Below are 21362 nucleotides of genomic sequence, written 5' to 3' on the forward strand. Positions count from 1 at the left end.
AAGTAGTGCATAGTGTCCCATTGAAACAATCACTATTCACATTTGTTTCATTGAGGTTTAACTCTTTATCACTGTAGCTACTGTAGTCATGTGATGAATTTATTGTTGCTGTTGAGGGTATTAACAGTGTTTTAACTGAACCATCAGATCGTATTTTCTAAGAGTCCATCACAAGTTGAAAGTTGTTCTTTGAAATATAATGCTTAACTTATAATCAAATTTCTTTCACAGTAAGCCTACAGATAACAGTACTTTACCCAGAAGCAGTGGGGACAGATTTGTATATGTTTGTACTAAACACAAAACATTATGTTTTTAAGCAAATGTCAGGGAGATGCAGACATATTTACAGCTGTAGGAACAGTCATGCCCTGATGTAGGTTGACCAGAGAGAGCATTACAGTCACAATACTGTATTTTGAAAGATGTAAATACAAGTCTTGGGGTGCTTTGACTATGGAAACAAGAGCTGGACTCCAACTGGCAACCAGGAGAGATGACGTTGTTTGGGATTAGTATGTGTTCCTATAGACAGCAGTCAGGGTGGGGAGATAAGTACAAATGCAGCTATAGCTGGGAGAACTGCATCATTTTAAAATTGTTGAGCAAGAGAGCGAGAAAGGCCGACAAGGTGAGTGAGTTTAGTACAATCTAAATGATCATTTTTCAACCTTTGTAATGTTAAAGAGTCCTCACAGTATTTTCTTCCTCTCAGATGTAGGTTGATACATTAGTGCCATTGAAAGGAAATTGATTTTTCTGATCAGTTTATTTGTCTGTGGGCACTTTTATAGAACATCGGACTTCTCCCCTTTCAATTGATGTTGCTGTATTTTCTCCTCCACAGTAAAGATGCTGTGGAGTCTATTGTTAATGTCTCTGATTGGTAAGTAGCTCACTTTGTGCACATGCCTGTGAGTGACAAAGAATTTTGGGGGTGATCCTCAAAAAAGTGAATCATGGATAAAATAATTTAATACTTAATTGTTCAGCTGCTCTACACTCCTGAATGTAGCACAGTATTTAGAAACTTGACTATATATTATATATTAAGGATACTGTGCTTGCTGTTGTATTGCCAGGCATTAATATTATAGTTTTTAGTAACTGGACATGACTGAAATCAAAACTTAAAATGAAAACAGGAATTCTTATATAACCCTCTGACATTTCAGGATGTGCACACTTAAAAGACCATGAAACAGGTAGGACAATGCTTTTTTACACTCAGCTTGACTTCTCTCAGGTGATGCAAAAAAGTATAACAGTATTCCTATGCTAAATATGTAAGAGCCAATAATGTGTTCAGGTGAAGTCTATATTTTTTCTGTTTTTGACGACAGCTTTGTCACAGAAGGTGACAACATCCCAGTCGTCAGACTACCAAACTGACGGTGTCACATACACTTCTGAAAGAGCTATTGATGGAAATCTGTCGAAATGTGCTCACACCTTGGAACTGCCCAACTCCTGGTGGAGAATTGACCTGCTGAGTGTCTACAGAATCACTTCTATCCATATCTACAACATAAAGCAGCATAATACTGATATAAGCGGTGCTCAGATCTTCATCGGGAACTCTAGTGAGAATAATGGAACCACCAACCGCATGTAGGCCTCAATACATGTTACTTTGAATTACTTTATTTCACATTTTCAGGCTTCGAGGTTCCATTTATGACATCTATATTCGCTATTTTTTAAACCATTTGAGGTAACAGAATGCCTAAAAATCTGTACGTTGGGAAAAACATGATAGTTGCTAATGAAAAAGAAATCATCCTGTTTTGTGTGTAAAATCACAACATAACAAATGTTGAGGATTACTCATTTTCACTGCCACCTAAAAGGAGGCAAAAATTGTCTGATGTTATTTTTAGGTTACATAACATACTATAGGTAGGTTAGGAATTTGATGTGAACAGCATAGTTAAGTCTGAAACCTATTTTTGTTAAACTATGTTGGAGTAAAGTTCACAAACTGACTGTTTAGCTGACAAATCTGCTACAGTTGAATCCATCCCATAATAATCTGGGCTGCTCTAAATGCAAATCAAGGGTCTTCAACAATGCCACGTAAATGTGGTCTTCAGTACTCTGAAGTAAATATTAGGCCAACAGAAGAATATTTACTCAGTGATATTAAAGCATAGTAGGATAAACAACATGGGCATGTCTCATCTGAATGACACACAGTTGAAGTTATTTTAAGAACCCTAAAAGATCCCCCTTATCTCTCCCTCTAACATTATGTTCATCTTTTCCTCTCTTACAGGTGTAACAACATCACAGACTTCACACCAGGCCAGTGGTATGAGGTTAAATGTAATGCAAAAATGTCAGGGCGCTACATCACTGTGTTCTTACTGGCAAGCAGGAATTTAATTCTGTGTGAAGTGAAGATCTGCAGCACAAAAAAAGGTATAATAACTGTTCTCATCCACAAAGTGAGTAGCTTTGAGATGAGCTAATACTTTACTAAAATGTCTTCTTTGCAGCAAATGTGGACAAATTGCATATTAATACAAGAACATTTAGTATTATGACAAACAAGCAAGTAAGTAAAAACCTATTGCACTAAACTACAACAAGTGATGGCCACAGGGCTGAAGGTTTGATTCATGATGAATCATATTCTGATGTACGCGTGTATGATGGAGTATTTTCACAGGTTTCACACTGTAGAAGAGAATAACAAAATCATTTGGAAGTTTTCAGTATTTCAGTCCTCAGATGTCACATGTTTTTGCAAGGAGACTGACAGGGCATGCTGCAATTAAGAAATCACATGACAAGGGCTCATATTCGTGTCGCACCTTTCTGTTTTTCTCTCAGATGTTCACTCTGGGAAACTTTCCATCTCATACTGTCTGATTCTGTGTTTTTGCCTTTTGTTTTATATTCTGAAAGAGTAAGAGTTGCAGTGAATAAAAGTTGAAAGACTTTGAGTTGTCTTTTACACAAGGACAAAGCCATGATCAGAAAGTCTTTCTTGTAAAAAAAAAAAATAAAAATCTTGTGTGTTTGCCCTAATCCTGCTCAGATTTGCTTGCATGGTCACATATTCACTTCATACATTTTACATGTGTTTTTTTTTTTTTTTTTTTTTTTTTTCCCTAGAGTCACCCTTTCAGCTGATCCCAGAGAACAAGACATGGGAAGATGCCCTCTACTACTGCCAGGACAGACACATGGACCTGGCTTCCATCGTTGATGAAGAGACCCAGGCCTGGGCTGAGCTGGAGGCCAAGAAAGCCCAAACTCCCTATGTGTGGCTGGGCCTTCGCTACAGCTGCTCCCTGGACTTCTGGTTCTGGGTCAATGATCAATGTGTAAAATTCAATCACTGGGATCGAGATGGAAAGATAGAGGAGTGTGACATGAGCGTTGCCATGGAGACCAAAGAGGACCATCTCTGGTCCAGCAAGCCTGACCACAAGAAGTTTAATTTCATTTGTGCAAAGTAAGAGAATTCAATATTTTGTTTTTCTCAGCTCTTATGTCATTGTGGTGTTATGACAAATTCTCCTCTGATATGTGTTTTAGACAACAGGTCCAGGCCGAGTGTAACTGTTGGAATGAGTGAAGCTGAGAGCATGTCCACTGTCACCTAAACACAGCTGACTACACAACACTAAGACATCACTGTTATTTAGTAACTGCAACAGCTGATTTATTCATTTCACTCTGTAGCTCATTTTGGTCATGCATACACTCACTTTGTAAATGTTTGCAATATGTTTGAAGTTGTGTCAATGTTTTGATCCTTTATTTGTGATTCATGATACTGTCATATAATGATCACATGCTAGCTTTTCCTCTTTTTCTTTATCACCATTTAAAAAATGTAATCATTGACGTTAGAACATGAGACATCTTGTAATTCTCTTCTTGAAAATCTGGGATCCAAGCATTTAAATGGACTTTGCATTTAATGTTGATTAATTTTGATATAAAAAATGTATACAAATTCAGAAATGTTTGAGATGTCTATCAAATGGAAAAATGCATTGCCCTTTGTGTTAAATACATTTTATATAAATCTTTTCTGATATAAAACACTTACATTGCTCTCAATATGTATTTTTGATTAAATGATATTTACTGTATATGTTATTGTCTGAACGCATAGGAAATATATATATATATAAGTGCTGTTTGTTTATATTATTAATGTTGTTGACTTTTCGTTTAAAACAACATTTTTCTCTTTTGATTTCCAAAATCATGTCAACTATTGCTGTTTTTTGTATTTGATTGTTGTAGCATGTTCCCACCATTGTTACTAAATCATATCGTCTGTCTTTGTACATCTATATCCTGACTTGTTCTGTATATTTTTCGTGAGCTAAAATAAAATAATTAATTTCTAAAAATGAAAGAAAAAAGCTTTTTTTTAATCATCCGTCGGAACCTTTCTGCCCGGAACCGTTAACCCTGGACACTGCATTAGTCGTGCGCTTCACAGTAAAGGACTGCGTAACCATGAAGTGTATCCCGGTGTAAACAAACAGAGCACGAGTTGAGCTGGCTGTTTGTGTTTTTCCGGACACGTTTACCTGTTGAAGTTGGCTTTTTCGGGTCCGGATGGAGATATTTGGGAGCACGTTTGACGACTCGATGTTTTCGGAGGCGAGAGACCGAGTGACTGTGACTCTGTCGTCTTATAACGCCAAACTGTGTCAACCAGAGGTGAGACTGTTAAGTATGAACTACATTGGTTCACATACAGAGCCATGGTGTGTGTGCAAGATGCTGCACAGGGATGTAGGTACACTGTGCAAGGCTTCGTGGCGGGAATAAGCTATCATGAAAAAGAAGCTGCTAACAAGCTAATGCTGATTTGATAACGTAACTGTGTAACGTTACACCCAAACAGTAACATACTTGTCTAATATGATGTGATAACAAATACTTCACAGACAAAAGCAAAAATCTAAGATGAAATAAAATAAACCAAGAATAAATTGCATTTAACACAAACAATGTTTTCTGCATACAGTTCAAAACACAAGATTAAAACCCCCAAAGTTTACATATTTTAAGGGATTATTCTTTATTCATCAGAAGAGAGGGGTGGCTTGGGTGTGACTTTTTTTCACCCTCCCCAAAACTGAAGTATTTTTCTTTGAGCCTCCCCGAGTTATTGGCGGAAAATGCATGACTCTCCCTCCACCATAAATTAATTATTAGGTTTTAAAAACTCACCCTTTAATGTTTGAAATTTAAAGGTAAAGGTGAAATTCTGAAGCTGAAAAAACTTGGTCTTTCACTCTTGTTGTGCATGCTGATTAGTTAGTACACATGGTTAATATATGGCAAAGTTTTAAATGAGACATAGACTAAAGTCTATTTTAAGCTCAGATCTGTTTTTGTGTTTTTTTTTTTCTGAAGCCTTAGGCACTGATTACACAGAAAGCATTTTAGTAGCTGAAGGCGGCTTTTGGTAACTGCTTTTAATTAGAAATTCTCAGAAACTTTATGTGCCTCACTGTACAACACTCCTCTCCTTCATTTGTCACTGAAGCACATTTCATAATTATAGCTGCTGCGCACCAATGGTCGGGGCTGGGCAATTTTAGGCAAAATTAGGCAATTCTGAGTAACACACACACTAAAACAGAGCATATCACAACATAGAAGTTACATCATATAATTATGGCATGCCCTTCAAATTGTGGATGAGTGGCTGAAGTGATCAGACTCATAATATACAAAGGAAAGAAAAAACTCAAGAACAAGAAAGTAAGAATAACATTAACTGCTAGCAATTATGAACAAACTGGCCTGATCTAGCTTAAAGCTAAACATTGTCCATGGTGACAAAGATGAAAACATTAAAATGTAAAAGTAGCTATTGGATAGACTCTGCATATTGCCTGATAGCTAAGCCAAATAAACATGGAAAAGAGACAAGGGATAACAGGAAAAAGTGTTGATAAAGAGTATTTGTCTCTCCGCAAAACTGCCTGGATCATAATTATTTTAACCTTGGTAGTCTCTAATCCACATAGCATGATGCCTGAACATAGGCCTTTCACATTAGAATGTCCGTTCTGCCTTAGCTGAGGCTTGAACTCTCAACTTCTGAGACTGAGGTCCGTCTTCTGTCTCACTGAGCTAATTGGCAAGTGACAGTTCATGTGTGGCTTCACAAATTGACTAAGCCAAGCATCAGGGTGCCAGACAGTAGCCATCCATGCCATGGAAAAGCAAATTTCAAAGTGAAAGTTCCAAAGCTGTAGCACATATGGTTGATTTGTTATGAATATTCAAAGTTTTGAAATTTAGAGGCTTGCTGTAGCGCCACCATCAGGACTATTGTCTTGTGTTTCCAGTTGAGGACATCTGGCATGGGACTGGACCTTTATGAAAAGTTTAGGTAGATTTCTCATATGGAAATGTTGCACAAGCTGAGGCTTGAACTCACAATCTTCAACACCAAGAACCATCCTCTATCTCGCTGAGCTAATTGGCAAACAGAGATGTCTCATGTAGCTTCACAAATTGACTAAGCCAGTCACCTGTGTGCAAGACAGCAGCTGTTAGTGTGTAAAGGCAGATTTCAAACGGCTGTCAAAAATTCAGTTATTAAGACAAAAATCCGAAAATACAAAAATTGCATCTAGACAGTATGGAGATGTTGGTAATTTGTTTTTAACAATGATTTATTGGCTCCATAAGTGAAAAACTGATGTTTAAAAATGCCATTTTTGCATCGACTCCAATTGTTCGCATGAGAGTGAAATTCAAAATGCTGTAAAAAATTCAGTTTTTGAGATAAAATTCTGAAATTTTCCAAACATCATCTACCTTGACTCCAAAATTTTGTCATTTTTTTTAAATGAACATTGAAAATGTATTTAGCAAAAATTTGCAAGTATATGTTTACATTACCGTTTACAGTCAAACATTTTGATGCACTGTAGGCTCAATTTTCGATAAATCAAAAATCTGTGTGGATCGTTTGTGTAGGACAGTCTGAAGATGCTCTGTAGCAAGTTTGGTGTCAATTGAGCAAAAATTGTGGGAGGAGATAGGTTTAATAAGTTTTACAGTTTTTGAAAAAAACAGTGATGGACTTCATAATTTGCTTAGGCTGCCCGGCCCCTTATTATGATTTGTAACATCCATTTTGAGAATGGAGCTTTTTGTTCTGCACTCTAGGTGCCTGGCGTTTTTGCCGAAGCGCTCTAAACTCGTCAGGTTGGAAAGACTTCAACTCAGAGCGGAAAAGCGCTCCACGTCATCTCTTCTTTTTTCATCTTTTTTTCCCATTGTTCAATTGGGTTTGGGAGTCAGGCCCTCTGTGGTGGTCATGACAACAAGTTTACAGCTGGTAAACAATGAAGGAGAAATTGGCTGTAGCAGCTGCTGGATCCCTTTGTGGCCTAATGATAGATAGCAGGTTGTCAAGCTGCCCCCGTGTCTTCCTAAAATATGCCTGGAAACAGCCATCATGGAGGCGAAGCTCCTGGACCAACTAGTGTCACTCCCTGTGATCCACCCTCTTTTTTAGGGTCTCTTGTCCCCACACAGATCTCTGTTTCCCTGTGCTCAACAAACTATTTACTGACAGCTCACCCTCAGCCAGAGACACAGCAAGTACCCTCTGCCTGAACATTTTAGGAACTAGCTACTAATTACTGTGAGAGAAAAATGGTAGATAGATTACACGGGAAGGTTAGTTTAAGGACGTAATGGGGTGGTTGCCTGACAACAATAAAAAGGTTCAGCAAGCGTTTTTTTACTAGTGGCATTCAATAAAAAAAAAAAAGGCAGTGAGGCGCGCCTCGTGTTTTGCAACCTGCAAAATGCTTTCTGTGTGATCAGCGCCTTAGTCCCACATAATGTGTACATGGACTGTCAGGAATTTGAAAATCCAACGATAATCTCTGGTTTTACAATTTCAGGCTGTGAATTAATTAAAGGAATGAATGAACATTGAAATAGACAAATATAATAAATACAAAATTCAATCATTTAAAGTTGAACATCCCTCCCCTCTTCTTAACCAAAATAAAAAAACTTAGGTCCCTCCCCAGTGCTTAAAAAATATTTGACATGCCTCCCCCTAATAAATAACAAACAGTCCCTAAGTACATGACCTTTACATATGGAAAACAATGTATGTGTGTGCATACTGCATATAAATATATATATATATATATATATATATATATATATATATATATATACATATATATATATATATATATATGTATGTATATGTGTGTGTGTGTGTGTGTGTGTATGTATATATATATATATACAGTACAGGCCAAAAGTTTGGACACACCTTCTCATTCAATGCGTTTTCTTTATTTTCATGACTATTTACATTGTAGATTCTCACTGAAGGCATCAAAACTATGAATGAACACATGTGGAGTTATGTACTTAACAAAAAAAGGTGAAATAACTGAAAACATGTTTTATATTCTAGTTTCTTCAAAATAGCCACCCTTTGCTCTGATTACTGCTTTGCACACTCTTGGCATTCTCTCCATGAGCTTCAAGAGGTAGTCACCTGAAATGGTTTTCCAACAGTCTTGAAGGAGTTCCCAGAGGTGTTTAGCACTTGTTGGCCCCTTTGCCTTCACTCTGCAGTCCAGCTCACCCCAAACCATCTGGATTGGGTTCAGGTCCGGTGACTGTGGAGGCCAGGTCATCTGCCGCAGCACTCCATCACTCTCCTTCTTGGTCAAATAGCCCTTACACAGCCTGGAGGTGTGTTTGGGGTCAGTGTCCTGTTGAAAAATAAATGATCGTCCAACTAAACGCAAACCGGATGGGATGGCATGTCGCTGCAGGATGCTGTGGTAGCCATGCTGGTTCAGTGTGCCTTCAATTTTGAATAAATCCCCAACAGTGTCACCAGCAAAACACCCCCACACCATCACACCTCCTCCTCCATGCTTCACAGTGGGAACCAGGCATGTGGAAACCATCCGTTCACCTTTTCTGCATCTCACAAAGACACGGCGGTTGGAACCAAAGATCTCAAATTTGGACTAATCAGACCAAAGCACAGATTTCCACTGGTCTAATGTCCATTCCTTGTGTTTCTTGGCCCAAACAAATCTCTTCTGCTTGTTGCCTCTCCTTAGCAGTGGTTTCCTAGCAGCTATTTGACCATGAAGGCCTGATTGGCGCAGTCTCCTCTTAACAGTTGTTCTAGAGATGGGTCTGCTGCTAGAACTCTGTGTGGCATTCATCTGGTCTCTGATCTGAGCTGCTGGTAACTTGCCATTTCTGAGGCTGGTGACTCGGATGAACTTATCCTCAGAAGCAGAGGTGACTCTTGGTCTTCCTTTCCTGGGTCGGTCCTCATGTGTGCCAGTTTCGTTGTAGCGCTTGATGGTTTTTGCGACTCCACTTGGGGACACATTTAAAGTTTTTGCAATTTTCCGGACTGACTGACCTTCATTTCTTAAAGTAATGATGGCCACTCGTTTTTCTTTAGTTAGCTGATTGGTTCTTGTCATAATATGAATTTTAACAGTTGTCCAATAGGGCTGTCAGCTGTGTATTAACCTGACTTCTGCACAACACAACTGATGGTCCCAACCCCATTGATAAAGCAAGAAATTCCACTAATTAACCCTGATAAGGCACACATGTGAAGTGGAAACCATTTCAGGTGACTACCTCTTGAAGCTCATGGAGAGAATGCCAAGAGTGTGCAAAGCAGTAATCAGAGCAAAGGGTGGCTATTTTGAAGAAACTAGAATATAAAACATGTTTTCAGTTATTTCACCTTTTTTTGTTAAGTACATAACTCCACGTGTGTTCATTCATAGTTTTGATGCCTTCAGTGAGAATCTACAATGTAAATAGTCATGAAAATAAAGAAAACGCATTGAATGAGAAGGTGTGTCCAAACTTTTGGCCTGTACTGTATATATACATATATATATATATTTGTGTGTGTGTGTGTGTGTGTGTGTGTATATATATATATATATACATATATATATATTTGTGTGTGTGTGTGTGTGTGTGTGTGTATGAGTAATGCATGAAGTGTTTTTAAATTGTCATCTTTTCTCTTGATACTCTCTGCAGTGGTTTTGTGAGAGTGCAGCTCTCGACACAGATGATCCTTTGGAGAAGCAGAAGGTCTACAAGTTCAGAGGTGACTTAGCTGTGAGACAAGGGAACTATCAGGTAATTTAACATTCAGTTTAGTCAATCATCTCTAATTTCAAATTCGTAGTTGTAAGTTGGTGATGAGTTACAGAAAAATAAGTAGAGGCTCTCAGTTCAAAGTCCTTCAGATGTTTACATATTATCAGCCAGCTTTTATGCAGCACAGTCATCATGGGCCAGCATTCGAATGTTTCTGTAGAGCTGCTGCTGAGATAACAACAAACAGGACTGGTCACGTGACTTGTTCCTGTAATGTAAACATGAACATGTTCAAATGCAACAGAGCACAAAAAGCATATATTTAGCAGCGTGCTACACAGCGACATTTCCCAGACAACATAAAAAAGACTTCTGAAAACACATTCAGCCATATCACACCAAAATTCTTGAGTGAAGTAAAACCAGATTTGAATTGTTGAAATATTAAACACAGGTGTAATTTGCTGTATTTTGAACAACAGTTTGATTTTCAGTACGTTTACAGTAACAGTACCAACAGAGGCTGCTGGAGGCAAATACAACACTGGATTTGACCATGCTGTTCTCTGTTGTCACATATCATTCATATCTCGTTCATTGTCATTGTAATGATAAAAGGCCTTGTTGCATTTTGTCCTCATGGTGTGGTGGACATAGAAAGCCTTGGATGCATACAGCAGCTGCCTGGAGTGGATCGCTGACAACAACCTGACCATCAGAAGAGATGTACTGGAGGGAATGGCCCGATGCTGCACCAAACTGGGACAGAGAGACAGGGCGCTGGAGTTGGCCCACTTGCTGGTAATTCTTCGATGAGCTTTTCCGTGCAAAACAGTGACCGTGCTGCAACTGGAACAGTCTGCTGGTATTATGAAATATGTTGGTGTTAAAGAAAAAAAATCCAAAATGACTACATTGATTGCTATTTTGTTGATATAAATAATGTTTTTGTTTGCTCTTACTGCCATTAACTTACATCATTATTAAAGACAACAACAATTCCCCATGATGGATATTCTGTCTGGTGTAATAAGGTAGAGGATTTTACTGTATATATAGTATGTACATTATGTGTTACAGCACACTATACATTTTTTTTTTTTTAAGTTTTTATCTTCCCTCCAGGCAGCCACTGCTTATTATTCACAACATGTTTGTACTCACTGCCTACTGTTTGTGCTTCAGCTTTATGAGAATGTGTTGGTGCTTTTATGTGCCTTAGAAAGCTCCAGTATTAAAAGTCAGCTGTCAAACAGGGATCTTTTTCATAATTCGGTATACTTGTCATTTTGAATTATTATACATAACGGTCTAATAGTTTAATAGTGATAGTGGAGTTTGCATTTGCTTATTGTTGGTCTTCTGGTTTAAATTGTCCACTAATGAAGCTCGGTTTTTGCAGTCCAGGACTGTCCAAACTTTTTTCAATGGGGGCCAGATTAGATCATGTGAAAATACCTGGGGCCTGCTGCCTCTCGCATCATATGGGTTATCAAAAAATGACAGAAACACAACTGTTAAATCTTCAAGTGAAACAGTACTCAGCTTTCCACCACTCCTGAAAGCAGCTGTCTTTGCTCTTGCCTTTAAGCGTCTTTGCCGTGACCATGTATGTTACCTAGCAGGAAATATCTGTTATTAGGCAACTGTTTGTTTGCTTGTTTACTGTTTACCTGTGAAAAGACATTAGTTCTGCCTTTGTAGTTGTGGTGCATGTGTACAAACTGTATGATCCTGCCTTTGTGAGGTCAATAGATAAACTTTACAAAGAAGCAAATTGCATTTTGTATTTACTGAAAATGAAATCTGTCTAGAAACTTTGGCTCAGAAAATGGCCAGAACTCAGTTGTAATCTATACTGGATTTTTCTCCAGAGCAAAGAAGCCTCCAACACCTGTCACCTGACCGGCCTTCTGCTGCTCAAGGTCAGTGTTAGCCAGTACACACACAACACACACAGATGCAAACACTTTTTCCCTTTTGTTGACTCTAAATCTCTCTGTGAAAATGTAACAACATTCTTATTTAATTGAAAATTTTACTGAAGGTCAGCATCTACCAGCATTTTGGAGCCGTAGGATCAAAGATGTCGTGTCTGCAGCAGCTGTGCAGCCTGCTGCCCTTCAACCCCTGGCACTGGTACAACCTGGGACAGACATGTCTGCAGCTGCTGGAGAGCGACCGGACTACAGGTAGGATGGAGATCATTTCCCTTCTTAAAAGTCAGATATGCAGGAAAATTGCTATGATGAATGAATGCTCTTTCTCTGTCTCTCCTTTTTTTCATGATGCGATGTGATCTGCTGTGTTCGCCTTTATCAGGATCATGTTCCCCACAGAGGTGTGTATCACCAGAAGGGAAGAATGATGGAGACACTGAGGAACAACAGGAGGAGGCAGCAGAGCTGGAGGAGAACAGAATCTGGCTGAAAGCTTGCACCTGTTTCATCAGGACAAGGTACTGCTTAGTGATTGCAACCTCTATGCTTCATATACTATGTGTCACATAAACACAGCACACAAAATCCAATATTCGTTACACACTGTAGTTATATACAGTAGTTGAAAGTCACTGAAAGGGCAGTTGGTGCAGATGTTGTGTAAACTTCTTGAAAGAAAGGAGCTTGTAGGCTTTAAAAAATCTTATGAAAACTTTTACAAAAGAAATCGACAGCTCTTAAAATATCTCCTTGTGTTTTCTGTGTCCTCCAGACTTCTGTTGAGAATCCTCCGGCAGCAGCAGTCATCCTTTGTGTTGCAGCGCACTGAAAGCACCCTACAGAAGACAGATGAGCTGTTACAGAGGCTGAATCCCAAAGAAACATCCCTGCAGGCTCTCACTGAGGTGAAGACACACTCCTAGTTTTGTTCATACATGCTGTGTCAGAACCTGACACTTTAGGGTTAACTTGTGTTTTGAGCTGAGTTAAAGTCAGCGGACAGTTTTTACGCAGCAGCACAGTTTCAGTTTCTCTCTGTTTGATCTCCCAGGTGATGTCAGAGGACCTGATCCCGGAGAAGATGAGGGAGGACTACCAGGATGGGGAGAGTCTGGCCTGTGTGTGTGTGCAGAGCTTCAGGGTGCGTTGGTGGAACAAGATCTTACTGATTGGCGTGCTGGAGACTGACAGCTGTCAACATCAGATGCAGACAGACACAAAGTCCTGATGCTCCAGTGATGACTGTTTTACAGAGAAAATGGCTGACAGGAAGTGACTAAAGAACATATCGAAGGTCCTGTCACTGTATAGATCCATCAAAGCACGAACGAAACACAAGATGAAAGTCTACAAGTCTGTATACATGTAGAAATACACAAACACAGGTCAAATGCAAAAATGAATGCTGACAATCTCAAAATACCAAAAGAAGCACAATAATCAAAAGGTATAAATCACTTTTAATCTCTTAAACTGTAACAGAATTTATCACGGGGAGAACTGCACGGTGAATGTAGTCGTCGTTAATCTCACAGTGTCAGACGTACCTATTAATGTGTCGTACACTTCAGACTGTATAACATTATCTGTGTCAGTGATTGTTTTGCATTAAGACAGGAAACAAAGTGAGACATTTTAAAGTTGCTGAATGTTATTCATAAAATGTCACTTCATGCCTTAACACGTTCATATCTTAAGAATGTTTTTAATAAAATGTTGTTTTTTTGTTCCTGAAATAGTCTCAATTCACTTTGTGCATCAGTAACCTGAATGTGCTGAAAACAAATGATAGGCCAGCTGACATTTTGACATGTCGTAGCAGGAAAAGCATGATAGGTGTGCCTGTTCCAGTGCTGTGTTATTGTGCAGAGCCATCATTAATGTTATTAGTTCCACCTGTGCCTCTGCTATGACAAGTCAAATGTCTGCCATGAAAAAGGCCTGTTATTATATGGCTCTTAGAATTTATGCCTTTATCGCCACAGTTAAGGAGCTGTCTGCCTCCAACGTTAGCTGTTCCCTGAATCATCCTTCACGACTGGCACCTTTTCATTTACTATAATAAACTTTCCACTGTAACAGAAAGACAGCCTTAACAGTTTTTATAGCAGAATAATAAAACAGTATTTCCTCGGCTGTAAAGTAAATTATAGAATAATAAAGAGCAGTTGGTTAGAGGAGAGTTTATTCTCTTCTTTTACATGGATAATAAAAGCCCCAACATGAGGTACACTTGCACAGATGTTTTCACTTAATTGCCTGATTAGACCTCTTCAGACGCTGCATGATTGACGTCTCCCTCCCTGTTAGTGCTGTCATATCTGATATATAATGTTAATCATTATGGTGAAGTGACATCACCCAGCTTTAACCTGAGCAGCTCTAATCAGTCAATAACTGAAAACACCTGTGTGGGTGTGCAGAACCGTTAAAAAAATGAACACTAGAATATCCCCTGAATATTCTGCCCACACACAATCTTTTTAAAGGGACAGTTCACACACAAAAAAAAAATCAAAAAGACATATGGCCACTGAGTCATTATTTCTGTAAAGAGACATTGCTGTTGAGTTTTTTTAAATGTATTGTTTGGCGCTCTGAGCACACGCTGAGTGACATCTAGTTCCACTATATTTGAGAGAAGGCTCACAGATTTTAAAACATATTAGTAAACCAAAACCCTTGATTATTTTGTAAAATTAAATCAACATTCATTTATCTTATTTCACAATTTTGTTTAAATACCAGTGCCAGTGCCTACCAGTTTAGTATAAATTTCAGAAGCTTTACACAGTAGAATATTCTGCATGTTTCATATGAACAGATGTTTTATTGACCTGATTATATGTGTGCCTGTGTGAGGGTGAATAGATGTGTCCAAGTTTGTCAGTTTGAATAACACCAAAGGTCAAACTTACATTTCTTCTGTCAGGTCTTAGTTATGTTTGGATTCAGGCGTGTTGAGTGTCTGTCATTCATGCTCTTGCTCCTTCTTAGTGGTGTATTCATGCTGCTGTGCAATGGCCTCCTGCCCACCTGTCCGCCCAACATCTGTCCTGTCCCGTAGGTGGCGTCGAAGGAGTTGTGGCGAGCCACAGGTCTGGGTCTTTCAGCACGACTCTGGGTCATCCAATTTAGTTTTTGAGGGGGCCTCGCCTGCTGGGAGGTGTGGGGCTGTAGATGTGTACTTGGTAAGAACAGCTTGGAGTCGGGCTGCAGCTGAAGTTTAAAATGAGCTCTTGTGGCTGCTGATGCTGACTTTGACCTTGGAGCCTCTGTGGCTCTGTGTGACGGGAGCGAAGGTTGGTGGTTCCTCTGGGGCTGATCCTGCCTCCTGGGTCCTAAAGTGGACAATTTAGTTTGTTGCCCAGATGTGCATCCTCTTGGTTGGGTTAAACGGAACTGCAGGCCTGTCTTTGCTTGTTTCTGCTGTGATGTGGGAGGAGGCAGGATTTTGGGTTTATCAGATAAAAAGTCCACCTGTGGTTTAAAGTTAAAAAGGTAGTTCCATTGTCGTCTTTGTGTGTTTAGACCTGCAGCAATCCCCAGAGGCTCTTTGAGTCTGTCCCTGTTCCTCTGTCGAAAGAAAATACCTTCAGTACCTACATTGTGGTGCTCGTGATTTTTCTTGAAAGCTGATTGATAGCTGACACTCCTGTGCTGTCCGTTTGTGTGGGGAGCAGTGTGCAAAGGGTTTGACTCTTGAGCCCTCTTTTTCTTATCACCTGGAGTGGTGATAGTAAGGCTTTTGAGCTGAGACTGAACATTTGAGACTTGAGTCTGACTGAGAGGGTTTGAGTGACTCTGTGTCTGGTTTTGATTCTTCTCCAGAGGTTTCACACCAGTTTGTGCACCATGCTGTGTGCAGACAGCTCCCACTGTATGCTTTGGCTTTCCCACAGATACACTCTGCAGTGTTTCTGCTTGAACAGGAGGTTTTGGGTGCAACATTTGAGGTTTTTCATGTATTTGTGTACCATTGCCTGCTCTGTGTAGAGGCTGGGAATTATCCACACTTGGGTAGATTTCTGCACTTTGTGGACTGGATAAAACCGGCATTTTTGCTTTGGTCTGAGTATTCTGAGCATCTCCATTCTGAGCCGTGTGGCACATTGTTGTTGGGCTTGATTTTGATTCACTGGCATCAGTGTTAGCATTTTGAGCTGCACATGATGTGGTGTAAAGAGGGAGAGTGTGAGGCACAGTGATAAAAGTGACAAAGCCAGGGACTGGTTTGGAGCTGGAGTACAGCCTGAGGAATTCCTGATGGAAAGGTATGACCGGGCTGCCCTTTATAAGAACAGCAAAACTGCGATGGACCTGCCAGGACAGCCAGGAGAAACTGAGGAGACAACACAAACACACACACACACACACACACACACACACACACACACACACGTGTTAATGGTAGAGCCAAAAACTTGAAAAGAAAAGAGACAAAGGTAAAGTTTAGACAGACTTGAAATGCAAATACATTAGATAAACACTTAAAAGAACACAAACATTTTAACAAGATGTACTTAGTATGTGATTAGTATGTTTGCATGTGTGTGTGTGTGTGTGTGTGTGTGTGTACCTGTATGAGCCAGTCAGCACCTCAGTCCAGTCAGTGATGATAAAACTCTCTGCAATCTGACCGGTCAGCTTCCTGCCCGTCTTGGTACAGTATGTCTGTCCTTGGACGCTGCTTACTGAAAGTTTCTAAACACAAACAAGAAAGCAAATATTAATCAATAATTAAATTTGTGGGGTTAGCACTGTCGCCTCACAGCAAGAGGGTTGCCGGTTCAATCCCAGGTGTGGGAGCCCTTCTGTGCGGAGTTTGCATGTTCTCCCCGTGTCAGCGTGGGTTCTCTCCGGGCACTCTGGCTTCCTCCCACAGTCCAAAGACATGCACATTGGGGACTAGGTTAATTGATAACTCTAAATTGTCCGTAGGTGTGAATGTGAGCGTGAATGGTTGTTTGTCTCTGTGTGTCAGCCCTATGATAGTCTGGCGACCTGTCCAGGGTGTACCCTGCCTCTCGCCCAATGTCAGCTGGGATAGGCTCCAGCCCCCCCGCGACCCTCAAGAGGATGAAGCGGTTAGAAGATGAATGAATTAAATTTGTCTTTGCAGTTTGTGGCTCTGCGGTTTGACAGTTAAGTTTAATAAAGATAAATAATCTTTATCGCCCAGCTGAGTTATATTCATGCACTAAAAAAAACTGCAACATTAGTTTAAGGGACTAAAGACTTAAAGGTAATGTCTCTTCTCTTTGGTCACATGCATCAGTGGCAGCACTGCATTCTCAAAAATTCCTCTGCTTTTCCAAGATCAGACTATTGTGCCTGTGCTTCAACATCCTGCTGAAGATCAAAGATTAGCTTGTGAAAAAACAGATGTATATTGAGACACAACAAGCACATGTCTACCTCATACAGTCTGGCTATGGTGCTTATCATGTATGGACAGCAGTATTCTTAGCTTCACAGTGTCAGATGAGTGTGCTGGGTACCCCAACAGAGAGGTTATTCAATTCAATTTTATTTATAAAGCCCAATATCCAAAATCACAATTTGCCTCAGAGGGCTTTACAGCATACGACATCCCTCTGTCCTTAGGACCCTCACAGCGGATAAGGAAAAACTCCCCCCAAAAAACCCCTTCAACAGGGAAAAAAATGGTAGAAACCTCAGGAAGAGCAACTGTGGAGGGATCCCTCTTACAGGACGGACAGACGTACAAAAGATGTTGGACAGAACAGATCAACATAATAAATTTACAGTAATCCATATGCCAAAATGATACATAAAGAGAGGGGACAGTGTTGAACAATCCTGTTGGTACCATCCACAACTTTTCACCATGTAAATGGAAAAATAACCCTCTAATGTGCACTGAACTGAAGTGAACCGGACTGCTTGGTGGAAACGAGGCTCATGTGTCTCGTGTTTGCATTTAGCAGTAACCTGTGCTGTGTGCAGCAGGGACGCTGTGGCTCTTTGGTTAGTTGAGGGAGAGAATGACTAAATAACACTAATGAAGATGGATGAAGGGTTCTAAAGCTTAAATGCAGCTCCTTTTATTTTTCAAAGCATTAAGCTAAAAAGCTCAAATTTTTCATTTTTTAAATCTTAGGGTTACATTTGAACTTTTTTACTCTGTGAGGCTTTGGATTTGTGAGTTTATAAACTTGAAAAGCTGTGTTCGTGTGGGTGTGTTTGGGAAGTGCTCTGTCGCTGAAACACCTACCAATAGAAATGTAAGGCAGAACTTGGATGAAAATTAAAACCTGGTTTGATTATTTTATCTAAAAGGAGAGAATGAAGTACTGTATTTATGGACCAGAGCTCTTCAAAGTAATGCAAAATGTTTTTGGCTCTCCACAGGTTTTCAAAAGCAAAACACATTTCCAACAATTTTGATGCAGGCTCTAACAGGCAGGTGGATGGAAATGGACTCACAGGGAAGTTTTTGCCGTTGAGTTTGAGGTCCTGCCACATGCTAACGAACAGTTTCAGGTTGAGATGATCCAGCAGCAGATAAACAGACACATTCCTCTTCCTGCTCGCCTCCAGAAGGTCACACAGCAGCTCTACGTCAGTGAAGCTGTCCATCACTATGGCCAGGGCCTGCACATAAACACACACACACACACACACAGTCACATGCCACAAAAGCTGTCAACCCCTGCAACAAAAACCTGCACAGCCAGATATCACTCGCTGGGAATTTGACATTTCAGCACTCAAGATGAAATATCACATCTGTTATCATCCCTCACATGTATAGGCATGCATGGCTTTTTTACATGCAGGCACATGAAGAAACAAACAAACTGCTCTCTTCACACATCCACACAAACCATTCTAGCCTTTCTGATGAACTCCCTGACCAGGTCTTTCATGCCGGCTGCTCTGCTGCCAGACTGGTAATAAACCACAGCGGAGGGCACATCCAGGACAGGATCATTCCACTTCACACCTGAAAGGCACAAAAACATGATCGGAGATGGCAGCGAATGAGAGAGGATAATGATTTGTTATAAAAGTACATTGGGCTGATACACAGAAGTCTCTGCAGGAGTTTAACACCTCTAATATTATGAGTTAAAACACCAGAAAGATTGCACTTTACACCAGTATTTATTCCATAAAAGTTTTCTACTCCTGTAATATTTTATCAGCTGCTCAGATCCAAACCTGCCACAGTAGGATCACTGTCTGTGGACACTGTGGGACATTGTGTGGCAGTCTGGGAGCCAGCGGATGAGTTCTCAAAGTCTATGTCATCATCATCATCATCATCATCATCATCAGATGCACCAAGTTCTGCTGTGTAAAGAATAAAGCTATGATCAATAAAAAGTAACACAAGCAATCATCTTCTTTCTTATCCAATGAATCAAACTGATAGGAAACTTAGGTCTTTTAAACACAACATGCTGCAAACAACAAGACAAACTGTCAAAATGATTTACAACAATGTAAAAACAAACATTTACAACCTGTCTTGCCATCGGTCCCATTTTCCAGGATGTAAATCTTCTCCTGATCTGACAGAAAGTCCACTTCTCCCTCCGCCTTCAGCACCTCGTGGTATTCCTCTAAGCCCCCGCTGAGCAGAGTGTCCACTGCCAGTCGAGCGCTCTCATTGTGGCTCAGGTCCAAGGCAGGTCTGTTGGTTTTATAGTCACTGAAAGAGGAGGAGGGGATGCGGAGGTCTTGAACCCTTCGCCTCACCTTCCCTAGGGGTTTTGATGTCCTGTACCACAGCACCGAAACACTGCTCTCATCCATGGATGATGGACTTGAATGTTAATCTGGCTCACTGCAGTTGGGCTGTGCTGTGCATGATCCTCAGGTTACCTACACGAATGGAAGACCTACAAGTTAAAGCACACAGAAAGGTAAAAAGAAAATAGTAGTCCCGCCCCTGCTTGGGGCAAGATTCTTTCACAAGTGATGAGAGATGACAGCTTGGAGCAATAGACATACAAATACATGCTAATGATGGACAGAAAATACACAAGAAAGTATGTCTATGTATACACATGGAAAATATTCTAAGAAAGTGCATGGTGTTATGCGTGAGGTGTGAAATTTGGCTTTAAGACATATTCCTTGACTTGTGTGAAGCAACAGGTGTGTGTTTGTAGTTGTTGATTAAGGATGATAGAAGAGAAAACAAGGGACTGATTTTGCTGTTTTCCTCCCAGGGGCTGAGAGTGATTTATGGCATGTGAGGACAGATAAATGATGGGTGGAGGGAAAGAAAAGAATGACTGACAGAAATGGGGATGGCTGTCATTTTAGCTTATGTCAAACAACACCTGAATGATTATAGGACCAAAGGCAGAGACAGACAGTTACAGGCACACCCAGTGTAGACCTGCAGCACAAAGGTCCTCAGGTGTTTTATAGTAATTGCTGTTTGACTTTTCGGCCGCAGTCCAACCTGATCTGTCTCTGGTTTATGAATAGATGTGGGTGGCAAAAGACAAATTGCCTATTGTCTTGACATAAGCAGAAAAACCATTAACACCCTAGAACAAACTCCAAACTATCCAATCAAAACACGATACCTCTGATCCAAAGTCTAGCACAATATAAATGCTAAGAGCAATGGTGGCCCCTAGGAACTCGATTTTCATATTACATATTGTCTGTGTTTGATGCACTATCTACACATTCTGTATATCAGAAATGGTGCCTGCAGCATCCTTCCATGCATGCAGATGTCATTCAATATTAAAATACGCCGATTGGCCAGAACATTAAAACCACTGACAGACGAAGTGAATCATTCTGACCATCTGATTAAAATGCAATGTTCTGCTGGGAAACCTTTGGTCCTGGCATTCATGTGGATGCCACTTGAAGCACTGCACTCACCCAAACACCACTGCAGACTGGGGTACTGGCACGTCCCATGAATGCTTGAACAGTGCATGCCAATTAAATTTGTCTGACTTGATCCAAACTTGCTCTGACGTCATGCACACATGGAAACATCAACCCACCACTGTTGCAACTGCAAGACCCCGAGCATAATGGGAAATGCCTGACTGTCGCCTGATCAAAGAGCTGATTGGCTCTCAGTTTTGACAACAAACACCACATTTTGCAGAAAATTTTCTGTGTAATTGTAATATTAAATGTTTGATTATAAGCTCTTAGTCTCATGTTGTACAATGAAGGTTTAAACTGTTAACAAACATATCTTGTGTGGTTGATACTACTACTACTACTACTACTACTACTACTACTACTACTAATTGCATCCGCTTTCCAGGAGAGGTGCAG

General features: G+C 40.2%; 3 protein-coding genes across 5 annotated transcripts; 2 read left to right on the top strand and 1 right to left on the bottom strand.

Moving 5' to 3' along the window:
• The first annotated feature begins 27 nt into the window (after positions 1 to 27).
• On the top strand, positions 28 to 4364 carry LOC117266327 (uncharacterized). Its single transcript, XM_033641465.2, has 6 exons — positions 28 to 886; positions 1176 to 1205; positions 1344 to 1611; positions 2276 to 2421; positions 3121 to 3463; positions 3547 to 4364. The coding sequence occupies exons 1-6, from the start codon at positions 853 to 855 to the stop codon at positions 3584 to 3586; spliced, it is 861 nt and encodes a 286-aa protein (XP_033497356.1). The 5' UTR covers positions 28 to 852; the 3' UTR covers positions 3587 to 4364.
• Positions 4365 to 4483: 119 nt separating this feature from the next.
• On the top strand, positions 4484 to 13807 carry c10h8orf76 (chromosome 10 C8orf76 homolog). Its single transcript, XM_033639972.2, has 8 exons — positions 4484 to 4692; positions 10069 to 10170; positions 10789 to 10932; positions 12006 to 12056; positions 12179 to 12323; positions 12454 to 12589; positions 12844 to 12976; positions 13123 to 13807. The coding sequence occupies exons 1-8, from the start codon at positions 4588 to 4590 to the stop codon at positions 13297 to 13299; spliced, it is 993 nt and encodes a 330-aa protein (XP_033495863.1). The 5' UTR covers positions 4484 to 4587; the 3' UTR covers positions 13300 to 13807.
• Positions 13808 to 14240: 433 nt separating this feature from the next.
• On the bottom strand, positions 14241 to 21344 carry LOC117266205 (uncharacterized). Of its 3 annotated transcripts, none has more exons than XM_033641260.2 (6): positions 19565 to 21344; positions 19260 to 19388; positions 18923 to 19041; positions 18522 to 18689; positions 16651 to 16775; positions 14241 to 16413 (listed from the first exon to the last, which is right to left on the bottom strand). In XM_033641260.2, exons 1-6 carry the CDS (start codon positions 19854 to 19856, stop codon positions 15000 to 15002), a joined length of 2247 nt encoding a protein of 748 aa, XP_033497151.2. In that variant the 5' UTR covers positions 19857 to 21344; the 3' UTR covers positions 14241 to 14999. The 3 variants fall into 3 exon arrangements, with proteins under 3 accessions (XP_033497151.2, XP_033497152.2, XP_033497150.2); XM_033641261.2 differs by having other exon boundaries at positions 18953 to 19041; positions 19260 to 19391; XM_033641259.2 differs by having other exon boundaries at positions 19260 to 19391.
• Positions 21345 to 21362: the final 18 nt, after the last annotated feature.

This window comes from Epinephelus lanceolatus, chromosome 10 (assembly GCF_041903045.1).
Source record: "Epinephelus lanceolatus isolate andai-2023 chromosome 10, ASM4190304v1, whole genome shotgun sequence".
In the NCBI taxonomy this organism is placed as follows: domain Eukaryota; kingdom Metazoa; phylum Chordata; class Actinopteri; order Perciformes; family Serranidae; genus Epinephelus; species Epinephelus lanceolatus.

Coding starts and splice junctions, on each gene's coding strand:
- LOC117266327 (XM_033641465.2), top strand. CDS start 853: ATGCTGTGGAGTCTATTGTTAATGTCTCTGATTG. Junction 1,612..2,275: donor AATGGAACCACCAACCGCAT/GTAGGCCTCAAT, acceptor CCTCTCTTACAG/GTGTAACAACATCACAGACT. Junction 2,422..3,120: donor GATCTGCAGCACAAAAAAAG/GTATAATAACTG, acceptor TTTTTTCCCTAG/AGTCACCCTTTCAGCTGATC.
- c10h8orf76 (XM_033639972.2), top strand. CDS start 4,588: ATGGAGATATTTGGGAGCACGTTTGACGACTCGATGTTTTCGGAGGCG. Junction 10,933..12,005: donor TGGAGTTGGCCCACTTGCTG/GTAATTCTTCGA, acceptor ATTTTTCTCCAG/AGCAAAGAAGCCTCCAACAC. Junction 12,324..12,453: donor GGAGAGCGACCGGACTACAG/GTAGGATGGAGA, acceptor CGCCTTTATCAG/GATCATGTTCCCCACAGAGG.
- LOC117266205 (XM_033641259.2), bottom strand. CDS start 19,856: ATGGATGAGAGCAGTGTTTCGGTGCTGTGGTACAGGACATCAAAACCC. Junction 18,690..18,922: donor TCATCAGAAAGGCTAGAATG/GTTTGTGTGGAT, acceptor GTTTATGTGCAG/GCCCTGGCCATAGTGATGGA. Junction 16,414..16,650: donor GTGCTGACTGGCTCATACAG/GTACACACACAC, acceptor TTGTCTCCTCAG/TTTCTCCTGGCTGTCCTGGC.